Source organism: Archocentrus centrarchus, chromosome 13 (assembly GCF_007364275.1).
Source record: "Archocentrus centrarchus isolate MPI-CPG fArcCen1 chromosome 13, fArcCen1, whole genome shotgun sequence".
In the NCBI taxonomy this organism is placed as follows: domain Eukaryota; kingdom Metazoa; phylum Chordata; class Actinopteri; order Cichliformes; family Cichlidae; genus Archocentrus; species Archocentrus centrarchus.
In genome coordinates this window covers 42,901,832-42,923,178 of record NC_044358.1, presented here as the reverse complement: position 1 = coordinate 42,923,178, position 21,347 = coordinate 42,901,832, and the positions used below count along the sequence as shown (strand labels likewise).

At 42.7% G+C, this 21,347-nt stretch overlaps 1 protein-coding gene across 1 annotated transcript in view; it reads left to right on the top strand.

The window, feature by feature from the left end:
* LOC115791197 (alpha-2-macroglobulin-like) overlaps positions 1-21,347 on the top strand; it is a 72,603-nt gene that overhangs the window by 30,625 nt on the left and 20,631 nt on the right. The window contains exons 15-22 of the mRNA XM_030745335.1: positions 9,019-9,168; positions 10,287-10,424; positions 14,410-14,500; positions 14,622-14,793; positions 16,428-16,653; positions 18,933-19,059; positions 19,248-19,369; positions 19,468-19,519. Of these exons, the coding sequence (XP_030601195.1) occupies positions 9,019-9,168; positions 10,287-10,424; positions 14,410-14,500; positions 14,622-14,793; positions 16,428-16,653; positions 18,933-19,059; positions 19,248-19,369; positions 19,468-19,519 (1,078 nt within the window). The remainder of the gene's footprint in view (positions 1-9,018; positions 9,169-10,286; positions 10,425-14,409; positions 14,501-14,621; positions 14,794-16,427; positions 16,654-18,932; positions 19,060-19,247; positions 19,370-19,467; positions 19,520-21,347) is intronic.

Here is a 21,347-nt window from a genome sequence, read left to right as displayed (position 1 = left end):
TAAAAGTCGAAGTACTTGTTCAACTTCTTTACTTAAGTAAAAGTAAAAAAGTACAGGCTCTGAAATGTACTCAAAGTAAGAAAGTAAAAGTAGTTCTTTGGAGGACGTTTCTACCTGCTATTTTTCTGTAAAGCTAACTGAACCTCATCATATATTATTGTAATAATATAAAATAATACATGAGAATACAAATGTTATTCCAATCTAAATTTTAATTCTAATGAATGCACTCAGCTTGAATCTGTTCTGTAGGACACAAACATTGAAAGTGAATTCAAACACAGCTCTGTTCTCTGTGTCCTCCATAGTAGAGGGTGACTGTGCCTCCACCTAAACACCAACATGAGGATACTCAGGGGTTACAGTGGGATTCAGAAGGTGGAGGAACCCTAAGATCAGCTGTAGTGGCTCTGCATGGGGAGAAGAATCACAACTTTCTATTGTGAGCTGCAGTAAATGATGTTGGTGTGCAGGCTGTGATCAGCTGACCTGCTGCTGCTCTGAGGTTTACTGCTCTGTGTGGATGAAGTGAACTCACAAAGATGTAACCCAGTATTTCACAGCTATCTGAGCTGATCTCCATCCCCTACACTGACAGCATACAGGCTGTAGAAATGTTGGATTCAGTGAATGAATCTCAGCATCAGCAGCTTTGATTCAAACTCATCTCTGCTGCACTGATGTAACCTGTAACTCTGACCATGAACACAAAGTGCACCAACACAGAGCTTTACTGTAAATACAGTACAACAAGCTGACCTGTTTATTACACACTAAACTGCAGTATTTTCATAGAATCTCTGAATAACACAAAGTCAGCATACTTCAGTTTATTTTCCAGTCCTTACCTTTAAATCTAACCTCTCTTCTTCCTCTCCTGTCCTCTTTCTCCATCTCTGAGTGAACTTCTCTCTCTTTGCTCTCCCTGAAATACAGCAGCTCTTCTTTTAGCTACACACTGTGTGACAAACTGCACACACTTTGTGTGTTTGCTGATATTTGTTGAGTATTTAGAAACGTTGCATTTACCTGCCACACGTTACTCCCTTCATGCTCGCTCCTCTTCAGTAGCGCTAGCTAAGCTGTTTATGTGCCGCAGCGCAACTTACGCACTCGGTCCGGCCCGATTATAGCGCTATAAATGATACATTAATTATATGGGTTTGCGTATTTAATACCTTTGTACTCGATAAGCCCTGGGGATGGAGGATACGCCAGTACGATTGTCTCTTATATGTTATTATTCCTCAGTTTAGGCTCAGATCGGTTGATGTTTGAGGCGCACTGACCGGAAATAAAAACTTCTCTCTGACGTGTTAAAAAGTAACGAGTCTGTTTGAAAATGTAAGAAGTAGAAAGTACCGATACTTGTGTAAAAATGTAGGGAGTAAAAGTAAAAAGTAGTCAGAAAAATAAATACTCAAGTAAAGTACAGATACCTGAAAAATCTACTTAAGTAAAGTAACGAAGTATTTGTACTTCGTTACTTCCCACCTCTGGTTGTTTGTGTTAAACTACGTTCGGGGCATGTTACGTAAGCTACTGGCCGATACGTCCTCTTATTGATACATAGGTAAGCGCGCGCGTGTGTGTGTGTGTATTTATGTATACCTGTATATGCGGTTAAACGGGTACTCTATGGAGATTGTAGAACCCAAACATGTATGCTATTTAGAGACAACTTAGTTACATTCTCTCCTGTTAGAATAGCAGTAATTGATTACGTTGTTTGTTATTCCAGAAACTGATTACTCAGACATCATTAAAGCTACTGGGTGGCAAGCCAGTAACAGAAGATCCGTCTCTCCTCATTCTTCCTGTATCCTAACATACCTCATCCTGGTCCGGTCTTATCCACGAACCTGCCCTACATCTACAATAACCCTTTCTTACAGGGTGTAAAGTGTCTTTACTAAGTGATTCACATCGTCGTAATCTGCCTCCCACCCAGATCAACTGAGTTTCTGAGTCATATTCTGGGGCTAAAGTCAGCAGCCTGCTATTGGCAGAGACTGGATTCTGGGTGGAGAGGAGGGAGAATTCTTCTGGAAAACAGTCCCTTTGAGCTTGTCTGAGTAGAGACAGTTCTGCTTGTCTGAAGTTTTCAGCTGTAGGAATGGGGTTAATGGCCACCCCGTGACATGCTCGAGCGGACACCTCTAGTAGCTCTTTAAAGGTGCTGAATTGTCTGGGATCAGGCAATGGTGGATGAGAGGAAGTAGTGGTCTGGCCACAGAACTGGACTTTTCGGAGTTCAGTTAGGTCCTAAAATGAAGAAATGTCTGGACAGAGAGGCCATGATGACTCTGGTTGTTTTAGGAAACCAGGTCCATTACTCCAGCGATTTTCACCGATGATCTGAGAGAGGGTTAGTCCACGCGTAATGTCATCAGCTGGGTTGTCACTGGAGTAGACATAGCGCCAAGAACTGTTTTCAGTTAACTCTTGGATGTCAGCAACTCTGGCACCAATGAACACCTTGTATCGGCAGGATGGAGACTGCAACCACTTCAGTACAGTAGTGGAGTCAGTCCAGTATGTGATGGATGAGACGGGTAAAGTGAGCTCTCGTTTCAATACAGAGCCAAGCTGAGCTCCAATGTGGGCAGCACAGAGCTCCAATCTTGGAATGGACTGCTGTCGAACTGGAGCAACACGAGACCTGGCAGCTAGAAAGGCTACCTGGATCTCCCCATTGCTGCCAACAGTCCGGAGGTAGGCCACAGATCCGTATGCCTTCTCTGATGCATCTGAAAAAATGTGGATGCTTTGAGTTGAGGTTGAGAGGTCTGTGTCGGGCTGGACATAGCAGCGGGGGAGGGTGATATTCGGGAGAATATAGAGTACACTCTCCCAAGTGGTCCAAAGTTGAAGGAGGTCCTCTGGAAGATGAGGGTCGTCCCAGTCCCGCTTTTTCCCCCAGAGGCGCTGCACCAAGATCTTAGCGCGTGTAGTGTAAGGAATAAGCAGTCCTAAGGGGTCATACTGTCTGGCTAAGATCCGATAGATAGTGCGCATTGTGGGCTGAGGCTGTTCGGTGTGACGGAGCTGATAGGTGATGGTATCGGATCTGCAGTGCCAATGCAGTCCCAGAGTCCGTTCTGGTGGGTCTGTTCCATCCATTGACAGCCAGAGTTCTCTGTTTTCAGATACCTGTTCAGGCGGCATGTGACTGATGAGATCTGGAACTTTGGTGGCCCACTGTCGCAGTTCAAAGCCACCAGACTGGAGGAGATCTTGCAGCTTAGTGACAAGCTGTTTGGCTTCAGATATGGAGGGAAAGCTCTGGAGAAGGTTATCTACATAGAAGCAGTTTTCAATTGAGTGGCGAGTGTCCTCTTCAGTGTTACTGTGTTCAATGACGTGCTTCTGGAGTGCAAACGTTGCACAGCAGGGGCTGCAGGTGGTGCCGAAGGGGAGAACCTGCCACTGATATATATCAGGAGGTCTGCTGCGATCCATATCTCTCCAGAGGAAACGGAGAAAGGGCTGGTCCTCAGACAAAAGGCGGACTTGATGGAACATGCCTTTTATGTCGCTGCTAACTGCAATGGGATACTCTCTAAAACGAAGTAGGACGCCTAAAAGAGTAGCTCCCAAGGTTGGTCCAGGAAGGAGATGTTCATTCAAACTGGTACCTTGAAATGTGAACACACAATTGAAGACAACACGGTCTTTGTCATTGTGATGGACCATATGATGTGGTATATACCATGAGTTGCAGCTTTGCTCTTGAGGTAAAGTAAGCTTTCTGATGTAGCCTGCATCAAGTAGCTTTTTGATCTCCTTGTTGTAGGAAGCTGCTTTGCTGGAGTCCTTTGTCAGGCGACTCTCAGTACCACGCAGGTGACTCATGACTGCTTCCTTTGGAGCATTGATCGGGGGTAGTCCTTCTTTCCACAGCAGGGGAGTGGCATACCTTTGAACGTTGTCAACATCAACTCTGAATGTTTTCTCCTCCAGCAGTTTGATGGCTGCATTATCCTGTTTTGACCTTGTGATGAGTTTCTCATTACGATATGGGAGAATATCCATCTGCCATAGTTTTGACACATGACTGAGGAGATCAGCAGAAGGAGAAGAAGTGTTGATGAGGAGACACTGAGGAGTAGAGGACTGATGCAGCAGGACTTTAGCAGGACCTTGAAGGGTCCAGCCGAGACGGGTTCTGAGAGCTGCTGGTCCTCCTGGTGGTCCCAAGTGCACAGGCTCGACTGGAGTGAGGAGGTGAGGATAGTCCGAACCAATGAGAAGCAATGGCTGAACCTGGCTGAAGGAATGGAGGGGGAGACCCCTGAGGTGACGATAAGTCTTTTGTAGGGCTTCAACTGGGTGAGAGTGTTTAGATAGTCCGAGTTCTGCTGCTGTGAATGCTCCGTTGATACGAAACCGTTTCTGAGGATGAGTTGTAGATGCTATGGAAAAGGACACTGACTTTCCTGACACTGTCTTAATGTCCTGGCGGATAGTTCTGAGCGCTAGGTTTTCACTTGGTCCATTAAGCTGGAGTTCTTGAGCAGCCTTGTGGAGAATGATTGTGCGCTCGGAACCATCATCAAGGATGGCATAGGTCTCAAGTCTCTGTTTGCCATTGTAGAGAATGATTTTAACCATCTTCAGCAAAACACAGCTACTTCTTAGAGCAGGATCTAGATAATAGGTAACTGGTTGTACCGTCTCTGGGGTTGGTTCCTCTGATCTGATGGTGGTGGCAGAATTGACCTCATGCAATATTTCCAGGTGAGTCTGATTGCATTGTTGGCACTTAGCCTTGAGATAGCACTGTGCTGCTCGATGCTTTCTCCCACATCTCCAGCAACGCCTCTCAGTTTTGATCCAAGCGGCCCTTTGGTCTGTGTTAAACTTCTTGAACTCAGTACACTGATTAAAATAGTGTTGGACACTATCACAGTAAGGACAGTATTTCTTGGGTTTCTCCATTTTAGTCTCAGGTCTGAATGAGGTCAATGATGCAGATGGCTTGGGAGCTGGGTCTGAACCAAGCAGTACTGTAGTAGGACGGGCGCCTGATTTCAGTTGCTTAGGCTTGAGTCTCTGCCACTCATCCCTAGCTGGACGGGAGTGAGGTGGTTGTGAGTCATCGTCCTGGACCCTGACTTCATATTCAAGCCACTTTGAAAAGTGCACCAATGTTGGAATGGGAGTTCGGATAGAGTCAATGAACCGTTTGAACTGGGCTCTGAGGTCATGTGGCAACTTTGACAACAGGCGTGCTGTGTGTGACCCACATTCTAACTCAGTCTTCCCATCGATTCCCAGCTGCTCTAGCATCCCCACGAGAGCTCTGATTTTGAGTGCGAAGAGGCGAAACCCACGGCTATCACCACTCCGGATTGGTGGTTCAGCTTGGACCTCATTTATGCGCTGCAGAGCTAATTTGTGAGGCTGCCCATACATCTCAGTGAGAGAAGCCATAGTCTTTGAGAAGGGAGTGGGGCTATGGCTGTAAGAGTCTGCTATGAGGAGGGCATCCTCCAGTTTGAGGTGATCGACAAGTATTTGATACTTGAATCGCTCTGTCGCGTCTTTAGGCAATATATTGTCCAATGCTATTTTGAGGCGAGCAAACTGTCGGGGGTCATCCTCAGTGAAGTAGGGAATATGAGGCTTTGGCCCTCTGTATACAGTCTCTATTGAAGGCAAAGGCACTTCTGATGGTAGCGTGTATGGCTCTACATACTGTGGGGTATTGATGAACCTTGATTCCTCAGGACAAGGATATGACACTGGAGGTGGCGGCGGAGGTAATGGCTCATCATAAGGTGGAAAAGGAACAACTTCAGGCCATGGCAAGCACTCTGACTCAGATACCCTTTGACTGAAGAAGGGGCCTGGAGTGGATGTACTTTGAGAAGGATAATGTGGCAAGGGTGAAGCAACAGTGCCATCAAATTCCACAGGATGCCGTTCAGTTGGACAGGGAGGCTGAAGAGGTGTTCTCAGTGAAAGGTTGCTCAGAAGATTCTGCATTTCTTGTCTGAGTTGATCATTGTCCTCCCTTATTTCCCGAAGAGCTGATAAGACGTCTTCTGAACTGACATTCTGATTCGCTGATCTCTCTGGGGTGAGAAGTGGAGCTGGAAGTTGATCGGTGGCTCCCTCGGTGGAGTGGTCATAGAGTGTATTTGAAGGGAGCTGACGTCTTGGGCGAGTAACCATGAAGTCATCAAGGTAACGAGGCTGACGAATATCACGACGAGGATGGGCCATTTTGAACAGAGGAAACTGGGGATCCGGCTCGAAGGACCATGTAAAAGAGGTGATGGGAAATAATCCACACTTGTGACCTCTAAAGGATTGTATAAGGCAACTGATTTAGATCCTCAATCTCCCCAGGTTGTCCGGCCAGAACAGATGAGAGAAGACGTCAGTTACACTCATGCCACTCTTTATTCCCTTGGGATGAGGGTTATGCTTATAATGATGTTTATGTTTATAGTGAAGTTTATGGTTTCTACAAAAAAAGAGAATAAATGACAACAAGTGATCAAATAGATATATAACAATATAATCTAACAGCACAGATAAATATTCAAGTATCTACAATAAAATAACCCAGAATGGTGTAAAGGGTTATTGAATGACATGGCTTTAACTAAATAGCATACTAGAAAGGAACATTGATCCAGTGAATTCTCGCCAAATACAGAAAATTCCAAGCGTCCTTGAACGCACCATTGACTAAAATGAAATTATGGGAATTTCCAGAATTCCGATGGTCTCTAAATGCATCACCGGTATTTTCGGCAACCGCAATACAAAAAAGCTAACTCAGACGCAACTAAGACTAATAAAGATTTCACAACGATAGTTATCACAATAATGAGGAATATTACAGCAACCAACACTCAGAATTAAACCGTGCGAACAACTATAGAGAAGAGCATTTCAACAGTGAACTGGACGCTTTTTCGTAACTAGCCAAACAATCAAAGAGGCAAACTTACAGTCTCATGGACGCATAAACATTGAGGATACAAAACCCATGAGTGTCCTGGCAAGATAGTCCTCCACTGAGGTGAAAAGAGTAACTATTTTAGCAACTATTTGAAGGTACTGGTCCAACTAAAGGAGAGCGAACGGTGAGCTCCGAAGCGAAGTCCTGTTCCAGGAGGAAACTATTATGGGATGGGCTGCGAGAAAACAACTATTATGGGATGGTGATGCGTTCAATGAGTCCAGAAATGAGTAAATCAGGAAACCTTGTTAACAACAGGTTCGCATCCGAAAGATTCGGAATTTTGTGTCGTTTTTACTCAACGCATCCGGTGTGAAATGGCCTTGAGGAGGTCCTCAAAGTATTCCTTCCACCACCTGACTATAGCCTCAGTTGAAGTCAGCAGCACTCCACCTGCCCCATGTGAGTAGAGCACTGCTTTCCAGTCCTGACGGTTTGTCAGAATCGCTTCATGTCCGTCTAAAAGTCTTTTTTTCCATAGCCTCACCGAACTCCTCTCACACCCAAGTTTTTGCTGCCACCACCACCCAAGCCGCGTTCCACTTGGTCTGCCGGTAACCGTCAGCTTCCTCCAGAGTCCCACAGGCTAACCAAGCTTGATAGGACTCCTTCTTCAATTTGATGGCTCCCTTCACCTCTGGTGACCACAATCTGGTTTGGGGATTACCACCACGACAGAAATCAAACACATTTCAGCCACAGATCTGAGCCACAGCCTTAATAATGGTGCAGGATGTGGTCCATTCAGACTCAGTGCCAGCCTCCCTCGGAAAGCTGTCAAAGTAGAAATTGAAGATCTCATAGACTGGGGTCTCTGCCAGGAGTTCCCAGCTCACCCTCATAATATGTTTAGATGCTCTGGGTCCGTCCAGCATCCTCCCCTGCCACCTGATCCAACTCACCACCAGGTGGTGATCAGTTGACATCTCAGCTGTTCTCTTCACTAGAATGTCCAGAACATAGGGCTGCAGATCTGATGATATGATTACAAAATCGACCTGGGACCTGGGGTGTCCTGGTGCCATGTGCACTTACGGACATCCTTATGTTCGAACATGGTTTTCATTATGGACAAACTGTGGTTTGCACTGAAGTCCACTATCAAAACACCATTCGGGTTCAAATCGGTCAGGCCGTTCCTCCTAATCACGTCCCTCTAGGTCTCAGTGTCAATTCCAGCGTAGCAGTGAAGTCTCCCATTAGGATGATGGAGTCACTGGATGGAGCACCCTTGAGCACCCCCACCCAGCAACTCCAAGAAGAGTGGGTACCCAGAATTGTCATTTGGCACATAAGCACAAACCATAGTCAGGACCCGTTCACCAGCCTGAAGGTGGAAAGGGGAAACAACCCTCTCATCCACCACTGAAAACTCTAATGTGCAGGCAGCAAGCCAAGGGGATACATGAGTACCCACCCCAGTTCGACACCTCTCACCAAGGGCAACTCCAGACTGGAACAGAGTCCAGCCCCTCTCCAGGAGACTGGTTCCAGACCACAGGCCATGCATTGAGGTGAGCCTGACTATATCTAGCCAGTATCTCTTGACCTCACGCACTAGCTCAGGCTCCTTTCCCATCTGAGAGGTGATTCCATGTCCCACTAGCCAGTCTTGATAGCCTGGGACTGGTCTGCCAGGGCCTCCACCCTTGGCCACCGCCTGACACACATTGCACTCAGCCCCTACGACACCTTCACCTACAGCCACCAGACGCTCTCCCTTAAGCTCCCTCCCCAGGCCTGGCTCCTGGGGCACCGGTAACCCGTCCCAGGCAGGGTAAACAGTTCCCTTGGTGATTCTTCCATAAGCGTCTTTGGCCATTTTATAAAATCAGTGCATAAAACAAATTTCATCCAGTCTGAGTGGCACAGACTTGTCACTCCTAGCAAGGAAGCCACAACTTTTGCCTGCATGGAGTGGGGCTTGATGACCACACGTGAACTCCAAAAACCACATTAAAGATTTAAAAGGTTTCTGTGTTACAAAGGTTTGGATTTTTTAAAAGTTGAGATGGTGTGATGTATGTTTTGTGTGTCAGGTGTCACTGGAGTTCACACCTTCTTCAGCTGTCCCAGCAGAAAAAACCAACATGCAGGTGACAGCACTGCCGCACTCTCTGTGTGGGGTGAAAGCCATCGACAAGAGCGTCCTCATCAAGGAGCCAGGGGCGACTCTGGAGGCAGAAAAGGTAACTGCTGATATCAACCACAGCATACAGCCTTTACTTGCAGTCTCTTCCAGTATCACAAGTAGAGATTATATGAAAGGAAAATGGCACTCGGTCTGTTGGAGAGTTAGATAACTGCAAAGACTGATTGATTGTCCTACTTCTGAAAAGGGGGTCAAAGTTGAACCAGGAAACATATGAGGTTCACAACACTTTAAGCTGTGTCATGACAGTAATCTCTTTACCTCTTATTGTAGAAAATATGTGGTGAAGTATACTTAAAATTTTTCTTCCCCCTGTGTACCCGTAATGTGAAATTGCAACGCATCTATTCAGTTTTCTACTGTGTTGAACCAAAGCCTGTTGTGTAACTTTTAGCATGCATCATTTAAGTGTAACTTTCACCTTGTTTTGTCCAAATTACTGTGTGGAGGTGTTTCCAAGCTGTGTGGCCTAGTTGTAAATATTGCTCCTAGATAGGCTTTGTAGGTCAGTCGTGATTTTGTTATGTACCTGTTTTCTTTTCCCCCTTAGTCGACTGTACTTTGCTTACAACTGTATAATAAAAGTGTGCTCAAATTAGAGTAGAGTAGTAGAGCAGAAAAGCACAATATAAGAGCCAGTTCATTTACCATTACTATTCAACACAGATTTTTTTTTTTTATAAAGCATCCTGTCATATAAATTTAATATGAAAAACAGTAGTATCAACTGTATGTATAACATGATTAAAATATCACTTATGAATAAAGGTACCATGTTGACAGATATAGTGCAAATTTATTAACACATGTCATAGAAATAAAAAAAAACCAAATATTTTGGAAATCTGCCAAACCAAAGTTTACAATATTTATTAGGCAAATAAGAACACGAATTCACATTTTTATATCCAAATTAGAGCCAGCACACTGAACTTCTCTGAGACGTCAGAAATTAATCAAGTATCACATTCAACCGCAAAATATTTTGGTAATTACCAGTACTATCAACAGCTGTGGCATACCCCTTACACTGATTGGTGGACTAATAAATCTGTTACCACTGTAAATGCTACATATGTGTACATAAGGTGTCAGAACCTTCTTAAACAAAGGTATTTGGAAGAGTACATTGGTGAACCATACTTTTCTTTTCAGATTTTTCACTTGCTGCCTGTCAGGAATGCATATATCCCATATGAGATTGAAGATTCTACTGTGTGCTTGAATGTGAGAGTTAAAAGATACATTTTACCATTTCCTGATCAAGATAAAGATGCCCACACAGTTTTCAAGGTAATGTATAAATATTTCCCATGAGCTTGTGTTCTGTGTTTGACTATAGACCTTGTATAAACATGGATGTACACTATATTGCCAAAAATATTCCATCACCCATCCAAATCACCAAATTTGGGTGTTCTAATTATTTCCATGGCCACAGGTATATAAAAAAAACTACCTAGGAATGCAGACTGCCTCTACAAACATTTGTGAAAGAATGTGTTGCCCTCAGGAGCTCAGTGAATGAAGTGATAGGATGCCACCTGTGCAGCAAGTCCAGACATGAAATTTTCTCTGTACTAAATATTCCACAGTCAGCTGTTGGTGATTTGGAATGACAGCAAATCAGCCACGAAGTGGTAGGCCACATGAAATCAAATAGCGAGATCAGCAGATACTGAGGTGCATAGTGTACAGAGGTCGCCAACTTTCTGCAGAATCAATTGTTACAGACCTCCAAACTTCATGTGGCCTTCAGATTAGCTGAAGAACAGGTCATAGAGTGTTTCATGGAATGTGTTTCCATGGCTGAGCAGCTGTATCGGAGCCTTACATCACCAAGTGCATTGCAAAGTGTCGGATGCAGTAGTGTGAAGCACGCTGACCAGTGGAGACGTGTTCTCTGGAGTGACGAATCACCCTTCTCTGTCTGGCAATCTGATGGATGAGTCTGGGTTTGGCCAGGAGAACGGTACCTGTCTGACTGCACTGTGCCAATTGTAAAGTTTGGTGGAGGAGGAATTAGAGCGTGGGGGTTGTCTTTCAGGAGTTGGGTTTGGCCCCTTAGTGCCAGTGAAGGCAACTCTTAATGCCTCAGCATACCAAGACATTTTGGACAACTATGTGAGAACAGTCTGGGGATGGCCCCTTCCTCTTCCAACATGACTGTGCACCAGTGCACAAAGCAGGTCCATAAAGACATGGGATGAGCAAGTATGTTGTGGAGGACCTTGACTGGCCTGCACAGAGTCCAGACCTCAACTTGACAGAACACCTTTGGGATGAATTAGAGTAGGTCTTCTCATCCAAGATCGATCTCTGCCCTCAAAAATGCACTTCTGCACAAATGGTCAGAAATTCCCATAAACACACTCCGAAACATTGTGGAAAGCGTTCCCAGAAGGCTTGAAGTTTTTATAGCTACAAAGGGTGGGCTGGCATCATGTTAAACCCTATTGATTAAGGATGGGATGTCACTCATATTCATAGGCATGTGAAGGCAAACAAGTGAATACTTTTGGCAATATAGTGTAACTTCCAGGTCTAAAAAGTGAAGCCAATTCCCTCAAACCTTGACTTTTTCAAACGGTCCAGAGAGGGCAAGTCTTCTGGTAGCAAAAAAACACTGTTTGGAAGTCTATGGGAAAACAACCCTACTGCTAACTTCATCTATGAGCTTCTTACACAGTCTGTGGGTCTTTTGACCCGTCTCCCTCCCCTCAACCCCCAACCGACTGTCCCTCCCTGAGCCTGGTTCTGCCAGAGGTTTATCTCAGTTAAAGGGAGTTTTTCCATCCCATTGTAGCAAAGTCCTCATAGGGGTTCATCTGATTGTCTGGGTTTTCTCTGTAGTATTGTAGAGCAAGAAGCCCAAAATTTTCTATCATCGTAGTTTTTTTTTTTTTTTTTTTTACCAAATACTGCCCTACAGTATTTGGTAAAGATATATTAAAGAACCTGTTTTTTTTTGTTTGTTTGTTTATTATTTACTCACTTGACCTGTACAATGCAATATAAAGCATTTGGAGGTGAGTATTTTGATTTAGCCTTATCTAAATAAAGCTGAATTGAACTGAACTTTACTGATGAGTTTATAGCTGAGTTGTTAGTTTCTAGTACACTGTGTTGGACCAGCTGGCAAAAGGTTGTCCTCTTTCTGCTCTGCAGTGTCGAGCTTGGTGTAGTGGAATAAGCATGTATAATGTGTAGAAGCTTTAAAAAACTCTACTTTATCAAGTTAACTTTGCACAGCCATACAACTGTCCTGTGGTGCTTAAAAAAAACATCTTGGTCAAGTGAGTAAATATGAAAAAGCCAATTGGCTTTTTCATATTTACTCACTTGACCTGTCCAAACAGTGAGGTCCAGAAGTTGGGCAAAGATGTTTTTTTTTTTCTTTCTAATTCTACCTCTGTGCTCGGCCACAATGGAGTCTAAATTAGTTAATCAAGATGTGATTGAAGTGCAGATTTTCAGCTTTAATTCAAGACTTTCATCAAAATTATAGGACTTAAGTAATTGCATAATTGACTGTTCTTACATGAAAAATTTCGGAGAATAGCAGGGAGGCTGAGTTTCGTCTTGATGGTGGAAAGTGGGCAGAGGTTTTGCACACAGTTTTCCCAGGCTTGAATGGTTGCTTACGGAAAATCCAGGAGCAGCTCCTGTGCTCCAGACTGAATGGCAGGTAAGTATCTTGACATGGCTGACAGTAACTCCAGGCAAACAAGCGAGAAACAGATAAAAGAGTGTATCAACCAAGGCATGAAGTACAAGCTTAACAAACTAGGAGACAGATTTACCAAGGCAGTGGAAAAGATGACCAGGCAGAGAAACACAGCTACTGCCGGCCCTTAAATACACCAGGATGATAATGGACTACATTATCACATTTAGCTTGGGACACATGAACACTGCCCATGAGAAAAGACAAAGACAAAAAACATCACCCCGGCTTACCCTAATCTTGACAAAAACAAGCAAATAAATGATCTACCGCTAACTTAATCTGTGTCATCTTTTCACTAAAATTTTCAATATGAGGTTCACTGAGATGTCAATCTAAGTGAAGGAGGCCATCATTGGGCTGAAAAACCAAAAGAAAGGTCTAGATAGCAAAAACTTCAGGAATGGTCAAATCAAGAATCCGGTACAGTCTTAAAACAAAGGAATTTACTGACCACCTCACCCAAACCAAAGATCACACAAGACAACTAAAGTAGGTGATTAACAGTATTCTTTGCTAAAGCAGCTTCACAGCATCTAACCAAGTCAAGAACACTCTCATGGGGGTAGATGTATCAAAATCTACAATTAAAAGATGCCTTCTTGAATGTAAATGGAGGGTTTACAACAAGGTGCAAATCACTGGTTTCACTGAAGAACATCTAAAAAAGAGAGCATGCACAGTTCTCTAACAGGAGTGTTTACAGTGAAGGGCAACATTTAACAAGTCTCACTGACACAGAATTTTTTAAAAAGTGCACCAAAGCTGCTTCTGTTGACAAATTTGACCAAATGTGTTTTTCTTTAAATTATTACTTTGTTAGTTTTTTTTTTTTATTTCTTCAGAAGTATAGGTTTAATTTTTTTTTTTTACTAAAATCTTTTGCCACTCCTAGTTTTTTATTTTATTCATAAGAACCATGGCTAGTAAATAATAAGCGTGACATATCTTCAGGGAGGAAAAACTTCAGTAAGATGCAGGAACAGAAGAAAAACCGGCAACATAAAATGATGAGTACTGTAAGGTCATAAATTTTAAAGTAGTTTTCCAGGCTGATATTGTATAACAACTGTTCAGATCTTTTTTAACCCAATAAGAACTGAAAAAAAAGAACTCTTCAGAAGATGGGCAGAGTCATTGAAAGCAATTTAACAAAAATCAAAGAAGAAAAAGGAGGCGCTTCTGTGGGTTTATATTGGCAAAGGGAAAACTACAATAAAAATATAATGTATAGCACACTCTTGATAATTAAAATGAAAGGCAAGTATAAAAGATTATCTGCAATATATACATCATGATAATATAATCAAGCAAAATATGTATGAATCCAAAACAGTCAAAACAGTGTAAGTCAAACAGTTTAAGCAGTTTAAGTCAACACAGTTAGAATGGTCAAAACAGTAGTCAATATTTCTTCCAGTGTCTTATTTAGCAATCCATTGTGCATGTTTGTATGACATTAAAAAGAAAAAAAATGAATACATGTAAGCTAATAATAAATATAATGGTCTTTGTGGCTTTAGCCAAAATAAACTCTGTTTGTGTGTCTAGAATGTAGGACTGAAGATGGCAACAAACCTGCTGATGCAAATTCCCTCATGTGTGAGATTCAAGGGAAGAGATTACTATTACAGCCCCTATGGTGACATTTTCTATTTCTTTTCTTTTTTCTTGTCAAGTTCCAAATGATATTTACCAAAATTAAAGCAGCATGTCATGGCTGGTCCCTGATTATGATTAAATATTTTCTTGTTTCTTTTCAGCTATTGGAGGAGGTATCAGTTATAGAGTTCATGGAGTACTAACAGGTCTTAGAGGAGCACCTGCACCACCTGCTTTTGGGAGTATTGCGTTTTATGATGAGTCTGCTCCACCTATAGAAACTATACGTACTTTCTTCCCAGAGACTTGGATATGGGACCTTGTGGAAGTTGGGTATGTTGTTCGTTTTGCTTTGTTTGTTTGCTTTTGTTTGCATTTGCACAAAAAGACTGATATTGCTGTTCATGAACAAATGTGCTACTATAAGGATGCAGCTAAATCTGAATAATATGCAACACTAATCAGGTCTGGTGAAGGGAATACTAGGGCTCTTTTCTCAAGTATATGCAACATCCTTTGAACACTTCACAATTTTTCTGAGCAGTGGAATATTTTTTTTACCTTTTTCAGATTAGTTATATTCATCAGCAACTGGCTCTATGTAATTCAGCATACTTATGATTTCTGACTCTTTCCTTTCTAGTTTCAAACTCCCAACTGCTGAGAAAATATCCTCCTTGTCCTCTCTCTCTCTTCTTTAATAATCAACATTATACATTCTTCCCTAACCTCTGGCTTTGTTCCTCTGCCAGTTCTTGAGAAACCTGGTACAGACTGGTTCAACCTAAAAAATTACCACAAAAAAACTGTTGTACAGATTTACTCTCACGTTACTAACAGTAATCTGTTAACAATTTCAGTCTGGTTTTCGAGCACTTACCAGTACAGACACAGCCCTGGTCAGAATCACAATCTATTGGCAGCTGACTGTAGGCTGTTAACTGTACTTGTGCTTCTTGATCTGACATATATGACAATTGGCGAAGACTTCACAGTATTTCCCGAAATTAAATAAAATAGAATAGAAAACACTATATACTTAAAATATATATCAACATCAATGCACATATACATATACACACATGTACACACACATCAAAACAGCATTAGTGAAGGTTACAAGTGATCTTCTTACAAAGATCTTCTTGAAAGTGTAGTTGTAAAACAGCTAACTGATCATCTGCAGAGGAACGGTTTATTTGAAGAGTTTCAGTCAGGTTTCAGAGTTCATCACAGTACAGAAACAGCATTAGTGAAGGTTACAAATGATCTTCTTAGAGCCTCTGACAGTGGACTCATCTCTGTGCTTGTCCTGTTGGACCTCAGTGCAGCTTTTCATACTGTTGACCATAACATTTTATTACAGAGATTAGAGCATGCCATAGTGTTGGTAATTTTTTTAGGGTCTCCATGTTCCTTTTAACCGAAAATCCAAACCCGATTAAATCCAAATTTTCCAAAAGAATCACATTCACAATATTGATTCTCACAGTATTTTCAAAGCCACTCTTAAAACAGTCTTTTTAAGCTTGCCTATTCTCTTTGACTGTATTGTTGACTTTTTAATTCTTTGATGTATTTCTACTTTGTTTTCCTACTGTTTTATGCATAATCTGATTTTGATATTTAACTATTTGTCCTTGAGTGCCTTAAAATGTGAGTATAAACAAAAAGTATTATTATTTATGGACACATGGGCATGTGAATTAATTAAACAATGCTCGTTATGAAAGCTGAATAATGAAAGTCATTCTGGGCAAATGTTTTTTCATGCTTAGAATTCTGTTCTACAGTTGAAGTGTTGCTTGCTGCTTCAGCAACGTGGCCCTTTATTACTTTCTAATTGTCTAATAATGCAGTGACTGTTACACTGTCATTTTCACACACTGTTGTTGTTGGCTAATCTAAGTAATGTAGGTATATTTCAGTATCTGATAGTGTGGAATTTTGTAAATCTGCTGATTTAGAGAGTCTGGATCAAAGGATGTGTCCCTCATCATCCCGGACACCATCACCACCTGGGAGACGGAGGCTTTCTGTTTGTCCTCTCAGGGATTTGGTTTGGCTCCTCCTAAAGAAGTTAAGGTCTTCCAGCCCTTCTTCCTCGAGCTCACCATGCCCTACTCCATCATCCGCGGGGAGCACTTTGAACTGAAGGCAACAGTCTTCAACTACCTGACCAGCTGCATCATGGTAATCAATGATTCTATAATATTGTAGCGTCCCTCAAACAGACCACAGCGAAAGCTTGTGCCAGTTTACTTGCTGTTTATTTGGAACCAAACACAGGCTACTGTAGGCCGTAGCCAACGCCAAAACAACAGAACTGTTCCTAGGAACTACTGCAATGCTCATCAGCCGTCTCTCTCACTCTCTCGCACGCGGGCCCCAGCCCACACTCCCACCCCCCATGCACTCAGCCAATCACCAGCATGTTCTCTTGTAGACTCTCTATTATAGGTAACTAGAATGATTGACAAGCTTTGCAGCCTCTAAGTCATTACACATTTAACGACACTCAGTTAATCCTATTGCTGCAGTGTAAGAGTGCCTCTGCCTTAACTAAATAGGAATTCTGAACACTATAACGTTAACACATCAAGAACTTATAACTCAGTCTGTTACACTACCCCGGCCCCTCAAAGTGCCTCGCCCACGAGGGGCAGATAAAGTCTCTCAGATGACCAGGCAGCCTGTGAAGTCTCCTAGGGCGAGAGCATCCAGAAGAAGGAGCAGGCAGGGATGGAGAAGGGCCCAGGCAACGAGGCAACAGGGCTGCATCAGAGGGGGCCACTGGCCCAGGAGACACAGGGCTCACGGAATGTGGGTTTGAAACAGGGGAATCAGGCGAGGCCACATTGTTGGTGGGAGGACCTGTAGACTCCGGGTCTGCCTGTGATCCACTAAGTTGCCCCAGGAAAGTAGCTGTGCCCTGATAGGGACCCAGTCTGTCACGGTGTAGGGCAACCTTCCGTCCCCTTGGGGGTAATTGGACCCTGTACACCACCTCCCCTAAGCGCTCCAGAATCTTACAGGGCCCAATCCAATCACTGCCCAGTTTGGGGCACCTACCCTTCTTCCTCTGGGGACTATACACCCAGACCAATTCTCTAACATTGAAATGTCGGCCCCTGGCGTGTATGTCATAGTTCCTCTTTTGCCTTGCCCCTGCACTCAACAGTTTCCCCCTTGCAAAGTCATGTGCAGACTCCATGCGATCCTGAAGCTTCCTTGCATAGTCGGGTCCTGGTGGGACCCCAGCAGTGTCAGGGGGTCTGCCCATCATCATATCTGCAGGAGTCCGAATCTCCCTGCCCAACATCAGTAGGGCAGGGGAACAAGAAGTGGAGTCTTGGGCTGCTGAGCGATAAGCCATGAGGACCAGGGGAATGTGAGCATCCCAGTCACGCTGGTGTTTAGCCGTTACTATCGCTAGCTGCTCAGCCATGAGACCTGGCCACTGGGCCTTTTCGTGCTGTACAGCTGTCGCAGCGGCGGCAGTAGTCCTCCACATCACGCCTATGCTGGCCCCAATAGAAACCCTGCTGGAGGCGGCGAAGCGTCTTGGTGACCCCAAAGTGGCCAGACCCTGGGGCCCCATGCATCGCCTGAAGCACTGTCCCCCGCAGTGTTCGTGGCACTACCAATTGCCACCTCGTTTCTCCTGTGGCCGGCTCTATCCAGCCCCTTTGCAGCATCCCATCGTTCCGCCGTAAAGCATCAAACATGGACCAGAGTCCTTTTGTGGCCCGTGATAACATGGCAATCTTCTCCCACTGGGGTTTTTTCTGCTCCTCAACCCACTGGAGTACCGGGCTGATGTCAGCATCCTCCTCCTGTTGGCGCTTCCACTCTTCTGCATCCACAGCAACCAGCCCCCAACTGTAAGACTGTTCCCCCAAACCTGCCACTGCACACCTTACGTCAGGCTGCGATTGGTCCCTCTCCTGAACCTCCTTTCTCTCACAGTAGTGGCATCCATCTGGGTCACAGGGTCTGCGGGATAGTGCATCTGCATTTCCGTGGCGGCCCCCAGGTCTGTGTACCTGATGGACTGCTGATGGACTTTGTAGGTATTTTTGTCATGTACCAAAGTACTGTCCATTATTATTGCAGTATATGGCTAGCTTCTAATTTATGATTAAGTGCACTTAATCATAAATTATAAGTTAATCACACCTAATGGCTCCATATTGTAGTACTTCACACATTCACTAACAAGTGAATGCACAGATCCCTTTGAGTTTGTGTCAGGAAGCACATCTGGTATAAAACAGCTACCAAATCAAAACATGTAGTGACGCGTTTGGAATGAGGGATCATTTGAAACTAGCTTTCCTGTTTGTCACACCTGGCCTGATGTTGTTTTATCTGAATATTTCTGTCCTTACAGAGTAACAAAAAAACACTGACCTCCTCTTTGACTTAGAAACTAAACCCCGTACCATTGTGCTGTTTTGTTCCTTGTACAGGTCACTGTCTCTCCTACGCCTTCCACAGATTACACACTCACCCCCCTCTCTGATGACCAATATACATCCTGTTTGTGTGCCAATGAGCGCAAGACCGTCAGCTGGACCATGACCCCAACAGCTTTAGGTGAGGGTCTGGCTTTTGTCCACATTGGTGTAAATGTTAGAGGATGTCAGGGTGGAGGAACCATGTCCCACTTTCCCCAACATCTCTTCTCAGTTTTTACAAAATCAATAAAATTCTGTCATGAGCATTATTTTAAAGTACAACAATTTACAGGATTGAGAAATGTGATGTTTGCCGTTCTTTCTTAGGGGCTGTGAATGTGACTGTGTCTGCTGAAGCGGTGCAATCCCATGTTTCATGTGATAATGAGGTGGTGAGCGTACCAGAGAGAGGTCGTATCGATGTGGTCACAAAATCCCTCAGAGTAAAGGTTGGTGCCATAAACACAAAATGGCAAACATACTGAATTTGAAATGTTTGGGTTTTTTTTTTTTTCTCATCAAAGTGAAATCATAACTTTTTTCTCAGGCTGAAGGGACTGAGATGACAAAGACGTCCAATTGGCTGCTTTGCCCCAAAGGTCAGTGTGGTTTCCATCAGATAGAACAGTTAAATATTTTTTGGTAAAAAAAAAAAGATAGAAATATGTTGCATTCATAAAAATATCAATGAAAATGTTTCACAATCTTCATTACATATTTTCTGGGGTCAAACTGAGTTTTGGTGGGTGGGGGAAACCTAAGATCACAACCTTTGAATAAAACAAAATTGGTAATTTTCAGTTTGCCTTGCAAAACATTTCGCATAAGTATAATTTAGCATCACATCACATCATGTATAGATCTAATATCTGACTGAAAAACTCTAAAATAAATGAAGACTCTGCATGCAGCATTTACATGTTCCATTTATAAAATATCACTGGCTGTGAGCAGTCATTACTTTTTGAAAATAATTTCTCATTTTCTTTTCCTGTCCTTTTTCTTATATCTTTTTCCATCTCTGAGTGCCTCATCTCACTCTCTCTTTCTCTCTCTATCGCTCTCTCTCAGAACATAGCTAGCATACATTAGCTAGCAGACAATTTGTGACAAACTGCACAGAAATGTGTATTTGCTAATATTTGAGTTATTTTAAAAGTTGCATTTAAATTAACTGAGTTTTTTTTTAAACTACTCTGTTTGTGTTTGCTCCTCTTCTGCAGTGCTAGCTAGATGATGAAGTAACATGACCACAACTTTATTTTTTAGCTTATATCTGCAATGGAAATGCATCACAGGAACAGGAAGGAAAAAGAGATGTACTGAGGAAGTCAGTGCACCTTAATATGTCATTATTTTCTTATATAAAGAGCAAGTTTCTTCATGCCATTGCTGCAGCAACACCAGGCTGTGGCACACAAATGAACTCATTTGACAGTAATGTGTTGCACCTAAATGATTTAGGTGCAACACATTAGTAGCTCGTATTAAAAAAAAACAGAATGTTATAGTACTAATTCAGTCTCTGAAGAGAGTGCACATTCTTCCTTATTGTTAAACCAAAATAATTTAAGTCATTGAGTATCCAAAGATGATAGTTTGCACTATCACAGAACCTCAGGAAAATAATTGAAAAATCTTAATCTCACCATTTATGTTGCAATGCCAACAAACATGCTAATTTTTTGGCCCTGTGGCTTTTGTCAGACCATGAAATAAAATGAAGGTTATATCATTCATATACAACAATTTGATGGTAAACCATCTTCTTCTCACAACCATCTTAACACAATAACTGAGGTTACAAGTTTTATTGTCAACATTCTGTATTTTACACACACACACACACACACACACACACACACACACACACACACACACACACACACACACACACACACACACACACACACACACACACACATATATACACACGCATGCACGCACGCAAGTATTCAGACTGTAATGAAACAAAGAGAGAAAAATTTAAAGGGGTCTACATTCTGTACCCACTGTACGCTCAGGGAAATAATTGAGAATAATTGTACCCACTGTATGTGTGTATATATATATATATATATATATAATTAATTAAATAATTAATTAATTAAGCAATAGCACAGCGTGCAGTCCAATTAAATTGTCATATAAGGAAAGCCAATTAGTGAAAATCGCATTTCTTTTTTTTTTTTTTTCAAGTCTGTCATGTCTGGCAGATCTTGCAAACAGAACTGTGATCTGAATGCATTGTTGTGCCAAACATATTTGCTATTTCAAGATGAGCTCTATAGGTTCTCTATAGGCTTCTCTTGTTACTGTGTAACCCTTTATTTTATTTGAATTATTTTTAACATGCTATTTAACAAATTGTGCCAGAAATGACAGGCTTAAGAAATAGAAAAGAGAAAAGAAAGAAAAGAGAAAGGG